At 34.6% G+C, this 6,329-nt stretch overlaps 1 protein-coding gene across 2 annotated transcripts; it reads left to right on the forward strand.

Moving 5' to 3' along the window:
- The first annotated feature begins 1,333 nt into the window (after window positions 1-1,333).
- On the forward strand, window positions 1,334-6,107 carry LOC145129450 (disease resistance protein RUN1-like). Of its 2 annotated transcripts, XM_079064164.1 has the most exons (5): window positions 1,339-1,986; window positions 2,731-3,871; window positions 3,961-4,407; window positions 4,495-5,331; window positions 5,436-6,107. In XM_079064164.1, the coding sequence occupies exons 1-5, from the start codon at window positions 1,469-1,471 to the stop codon at window positions 6,000-6,002; spliced, it is 3,510 nt and encodes a 1,169-aa protein (XP_078920290.1). In that variant the 5' UTR covers window positions 1,339-1,468; the 3' UTR covers window positions 6,003-6,107. The 2 variants fall into 2 exon arrangements, with proteins under 2 accessions (XP_078920291.1, XP_078920290.1); XM_079064165.1 differs by lacking the exon at window positions 5,436-6,107 and having other exon boundaries at window positions 1,334-1,986; window positions 4,476-4,653.
- The last annotated feature ends 222 nt before the right edge of the window (window positions 6,108-6,329 follow it).

Consider the following 6,329-nt stretch of genomic DNA (forward strand, 5'->3'; position numbering starts at 1 on the left):
TTTTTGTGTTGGTTCCTCGAGATGTCGATCATCAAGAAATTGTATTTTATAGAGGGTAAAAGGGGTCCATGGGCTATGGTATATCGTTAACAACTAGCATTTTTTTTGGGTACAAGGACAAAGATGATTTCAACATTGTAATATTACTTAAAACAAATCCTTTTAGTTTATCTTTTTTTTTTTGTTGATTTTAAGAAAACAGTTGCATTTTAGATTTTGTAAAACCAAAATTTATACAAAAAGAACAAAAACGCATTTTACACATAAAAAAAAGGAACTATTCCGAAACAATGGTCTGGAATACTACTCCGGTCTAGAACACGGTATTCCAGACAAAATGGTTATTTTACAAAAAAAAATAATAAAATAATATAAAATAAGAAATTCGAGTCATTTTTTTCAAAGAGTTCATTTGTATGGGTTAATTTACTCAATTTCCCTTTAAATGTTTATATAATTATAAAATAATATTTTAACATATTAATTAAAAAAGAAAAAGAAAAGTGAGAGGTGATGTGATAAGACTATAGTTGTTAAATGAGGTGACGGGAGAATAAGGAAAAAAAAATTATATCAAATTGATGTGAAAACTCAAAAATATGATAAAATGAATGAACACATAGTATTCAGTATTAGAATATTTTCAAAGTTTCATCCACCATAAAAGCAAACTTTTTAATGCCAAATCACTTTCTTCAAATCTAGAATCACAGCGCTCCTCCATGTCATTGTAATCAGGAAATGAAATAAACTGTCAGCAACAATAAAAACTATAACTGTCAATAACAATAAATTACTTGTAATCAAGAGATGTAACTCAATTTAAACATTCTTACCTTCTTAACAGTGTGCACATGTATTCGTTCAGTAAAAAAACACTAACAAAGTTACACTCATTCAATTTAACCCTCCAATTGTTAAACCTTTTGGTGTTATAAGAAGCCAATATCCATGTAATACCATTTAATCAAACAAAGTGTATTACTCACATAGATAGGTAGTAGGCAATTGGTAACTTCAAATATAGTAAACACTGGAAAAAAAATATACATACCGTTATGTTCAATTGAATGAAAAATAAAATTATAATATAATGATTTTGGTGCAGTTAATTTTAGCAAAGTATATAATCAGCCAATATTGAATATTTTCTAAAAGTTAAATATCATAATTCATATATTATGATGTTAGTGATACTTTTTCCAAAAGAGAAGAATAAATTATTCACGCGCATAATTCGTATGTTATCATGTTAGTGATGCTTTTTCCAAAAGAGAAAAAAAAAGTATTCACGCGGAGACCAAGTCAGCTAAAGAAGACAACAAACATTGACTTCGCTGCCAAACATTGACTCTAGTACCAAACAAGAGACATTCATCTCCAATTTAGATCTAAGACAACCAAAATCAGAAGCAACGAAACTTATAATCCCAGCTTATATACACTCTTCTAATTCTTCTCAACTTCCATGGCCATCCTCAATGAATTACCAGAAGAACAAGAAGCGGCAATGACATATGATGTTTTCCTGAGTTTCAGAGGGAAAGACACTCGTCTGGGTTTTATGGATCACCTCTACCAAGCTTTGGTGAATGAAAACATCTCTACCTTTCTTGACGAGGAAGAGGTTGAAACTGGGGAAGAACTTAAACCAGAACTTGCAAGAGCTATAAAAAGCTCTCGTGCTTCCATAATCGTCTTGTCTAAGAACTACGCATCTTCAACATGGTGTCTGGATGAGCTGGTGATGATCCTTGAGCAACGAAAGGTCTCTAACCATATTGTTCTCCCCATTTTCTACAATGTTGAGCCGACCCATGTCAGGAAGCAAGAAAGCACTTTTGGAGAAGCGTTATTTGAACACAAACAGAGGATTGAGTCCGAAAAGGATGTGGAGAAGAAAACTCAAGGTGCTCGTAAGTTGGAGATGTGGATGAAAGGACTTACAGAGATTGCTGATTTGAAAGGAAAAGATGCAACTGGAAGGTAAAACATTCATACTATATTTCCACAAACTTCTTCACTTCTGTATGGAGAACCAAGTCCATTAAAAATCCCACAATCCATGGGGACAAAAATAATCCAGGGGTATTTTGGAAAAAACTGCCATATTTTAAGTTTTTGATATTTGTTTAGAATTCTATTTTCCAATAGCTGTATTGCATTAGGTTTCTTTCATTGTTTAGTATAAATAGGATTCATCCATAGTTGTTTTTTTAATTCTTAGTTCTAACTAGTTTTGTTTTTACCTCTTCTGTCCCATGTTCTTTTTCATCACCTGATCACGTTTCTTTTTTGAAGTTTTCTAGAACAAAGACTTGCACTTGTTCTATTCTTGCATCTGTGTTTATTTACACTTGAAAGACTTGGTTAACAAGTAAATTTTCCAAAAGTTTTTTGGTTACCTGTTCTTCCTTTCCTCTCCCCTGTTTTCTGTCCCTGTTGCTTTGTTGCTGTCACAAAGCTTAAACCTTACACTTAGAGCATACCATTGTGAGATTTAGCTTTTAACCATTGTTGGGATTAAAAGCTTTGTGGGGACTAAGCTGTCAAAACATATACAAAGTGCCCACCATTATGGTTAAACTGTGCGTATATTTTTATTTTAGTCCCTTAATTTCATATTAATTAAAAGGATGCAAAAGACTAGTTATTGTCTTATTGATCAGTTTAATCAATTTGATATATGGGCTGCTGTGTCTTGTTGATAGAATTTGTTTCCTTTTTCAGAAGAGAGACGGTGGTCATTGAAGAAGTCGTGAAAGAAATTACTACTAGACTGGAACTACACTTGCAAAGGAGAATTCCACACCTAATTGGGATGGACGATTCTATTTTTACCATCAGTTCTTGGTTAAAAAGAGGATCTTCTGAAGCTGCTGAAATTCTCACAATTTGGGGAATGCCCGGGATCGGAAAAACAACATTGGCAGAATATATGTTTACCTCGCACTGCCATAAATTTGAAAGTAGTAGCTTTGTTGAAGCCATTGGAAGAAGATGTGCACAACAGCCATATTCGCAACTAGATTTGCAAAAACAGCTTCTTGGAGACGTTCTAAAGAAAAGAAAGATTGAAGAAAATAATGCAGATTTATGCACATCTAAGGTTGAAAAGGCATTATCTAGGAAAAAGGCACTTCTGGTTCTTGATGATGTTGATAACTTTGAGCAACTGGATGTGCTTATTGGAACAAAAGGTTTTCATCCAGGAAGCAAGATTATAGTAACAACCAAAGATGGGTCCCTAACAGAAAAGTGTTCATTGTTTCGTATGAAATTCCCTCCAAAACATACAAAGCTTGCACTTCATGGCTTACGTGACACTGAATCTGTGAGACTTTTATGTTGGCATGCGTTTGGAAACAATGATCCCAAGAAAGGTTATGAGAAAGAAGCAGAACGAGTTGCCAAGTTTTGTGGAGGACATCCATTGGCTATTAAAGTTTTGGGTAGTTCATTAATTAATAAAGATGCAGCCATATGGAGTGATGTCCTTGAAATGTTGGAGGCAAAAGGATATTTAACTGATGTACAAGAGAATGTACAAAAGGCTCTGCAAATTAGCTTTGATTCTTTATCAGGGGACTGCAAAGAACTTTTTAAGCACATTGCTTGCTTTTTTGTTGGAAAAGAAAGAGAAGTTACAGAAACAATATTAAAGGAATGTGGGTTTCAGACATCATATGGGATCAACAAGCTCATTGATAGATGTCTTCTCACAATTGGAGGAAGAAATGAGTTGAGGATGCATCAATTGCTTCAAGAGATGGGGAGAGATTTAGTCCGCAAAGAATCACCTGATAAGCCATGGAAGCGTAGTCGTGTATGGAAACATGAGGAGTCCCTCGATTTGTTGAAAAAGGACAAGGTAAATACGACATAGTCATTAAGAGTATTCGTTACTAGCTTTATCATCTATATAAAAATTAGTGTTTGTTGTAATTTTCTTTTTGATAGGGCACCCATAGAATTCAAGGTCTTATCCTTGACACGAATCTATTGAGAAAGGAGCTATCGCATAGATCAGGTAGTCTGACAGAGCATAACTTCCAAAATGATGATGTGAACAAGAGTCTTAGAGCTGCCCAACCAATCCAGATGGTCTATGAGTTCTTTTTTAGAATTTGGTTGTTTTTTGCTCGGCTTCTCCTAATGCTTTCATCTTCTCATTGCAAAAAAGTTGAATTGAGAGCAGATGCATTAAGAAAGATGGATGAGCTAAAGCTACTCCAACTCAATCATGTAAAAATCAACGGATCTTACAAGAATTTTCCAAAAGGTTTAAGATGGTTGTGCATGCGTGGATTCCATTCAAAATTCATACCTTCAGACTTACCAATGGAAAATTTGGTTGCTCTTGACATGTCTTACAGTAATCTCACACAGCTTTGGAAGAAGCCAAAGGTATGAAATTAAAGCTTTTACTTCAACTTTTAGTCTATTAATATCTTCGTGATAATACACTTGATTAGAGGATATCCAATGCAACAGCATCTTGGGTCATTGAAGATTCTTAATCTGAGTAATTCCAAGCTTGTTAGAGTCGAAGGCTTCTCCGGGTTACCTGCACTTGAGAGGTTGTATCTTACAAACTGTGAAAGCTTAGTTCATGTGTGTGAGTCAATTGGTGGATGTGATAGCCTTCTTGTTCTTGACTTGAGCTACTGTGATAAGCTTAGTAATGTTCCAATTAGCATTAGCAAATTAAAGAATGTTAGAATTTTATCATTTGACGGTTGCTTAGGTGCTAGTGAATTTCTAATGCGGATGAAGGATATGGAGTCATATGCATCTTCCTCTTCTGTTGGAGAATTTTTACCGAAAACTCCAAAATCATTTTTGCTACCTTCACTAGTAACCTTGTCGCTTGTAGGCAGTAATTTATCTAATGAATCCTTTCCAAAGAACTTCGGTAGCATGCCAATGTTGAAGGCATTATGTCTAAGGAAGAATCCAATTGATTCCCTGCCTGATTGTGTGAGAAGCCTTAGTAGGCTTGAGGTACTCGATGTTGGAGAATGTTGGATGCTGAAGTCGGTATTGTACCCTCCATTTACAATCAAACATTTGTCTACTGAAAAGTGTTTGTCACTTATTAAAATAACATTCCCTCAAGAAATGTCGTCACCACCAGTTGTGTATTACGATTGGTCGGAGTCATTGACTGAAATTCAAGGCATAATCAAATTTCAAGCTATAGCACAAATTGAGGACCAGATATTATGTAGCTTGGGGTGGATAAATTTACAACATGTGAAAGATCAGAAGATCCGGATATCGGAGTCATCCTTATGGTCTCGTGCAAAGAAACTCCCAATTCCAGTCCAGGTATTCTCTTTCTTCTGCTCTGTTGCTATGGATCTCACAAACACAAACACACACACACACACAAATATGCAGAAAATTCATACAATCGAATGTTTTATTCGCAGATGTTTTACGAATTTGGAATATTTAGCACATGTTTTCATGGGAAAGCAGTTCCAGATTGGTTACATCATAAAAGCAAGGGTTCGTCAATATCAATAGCCATGCCATCGTCTTCAATGAATAAGAGTATACAAGGAATAAATATAAGCTTTGTGCATACATTTCCAGGCATAGGAAAGCAAAGTCGTTTAAAAATAAAAGTACAAAACGTGACAACAAATCGCACCTGGATATATTATGGTCATATTTTTTCTTTCCGAGAAACTGATGAAGATATGGTATGGTTAAGTCATTGGATGTTTGGGAATGAGATAAAAAATGGTGATGAAGTTTGTGTTACAATATTAGAAAATAAACTATACGGTGGAGTAATGGTAAGAGAGTGTGCAATCGGTCCTGTGTACACTGATAAGGACAATAATGAAGAAGATCCTTCGAGTTATTACAAGTCGTGGAAACATATTATTGGTGGTGATCTGTCCGATTTTCAAGTAGCCTCAGGAGAGTACTTTCTAAACAATTTTCGTTTTATTTCTCATTACCATGTATTTAAAAGACCTTTCAAGTAGCCTCAGGAGAGTACTTTCTAAACAATTTTCGTTTTATTTCTCATTACCATGTATTTAAAAGACCTCTTAACTAATTTTCTAGTGGTACGAAAGTTAATTCTAAAATATTTTTCTAATTCCAAATTTTAAAAGGTATACTAATGAGATTATCACTCCTTAACATTGAATATGAATGGACTTACAGATCATGAGGGTTTGTATTAAATAGTTAAACTTTTTCTTCAATGGTAAATATCACGTCAACATTTGGGACAAGTAAGGGTGTTCGTTTGGATGGATCGGTTTGATCCGATCCAATCAAGTGAATCCAAATTGATTTCGGTTTTC

The sequence above is a fragment of the Lactuca virosa genome, chromosome 8 (assembly GCF_052849685.1).
Source record: "Lactuca virosa cultivar CGN04683 chromosome 8, Lactuca_virosa_CGN04683_v6, whole genome shotgun sequence".
NCBI classification, from domain to species: domain Eukaryota; kingdom Viridiplantae; phylum Streptophyta; class Magnoliopsida; order Asterales; family Asteraceae; genus Lactuca; species Lactuca virosa.

What these genes read in the sequence shown, in the direction of transcription:
- LOC145129450 (XM_079064164.1), top strand. Translation starts at nt 1,469, where the DNA reads ATGGCCATCCTCAATGAATTACCAGAAGAACAAGAAGCGGCAATGACA. An exon ending in GGAAAAGATGCAACTGGAAG is followed by an intron (nt 1,987 to 2,730) that starts GTAAAACATTCA and finishes TTCCTTTTTCAG; the next exon opens with AAGAGAGACGGTGGTCATTG. An exon ending in ATTTGTTGAAAAAGGACAAG is followed by an intron (nt 3,872 to 3,960) that starts GTAAATACGACA and finishes TCTTTTTGATAG; the next exon opens with GGCACCCATAGAATTCAAGG.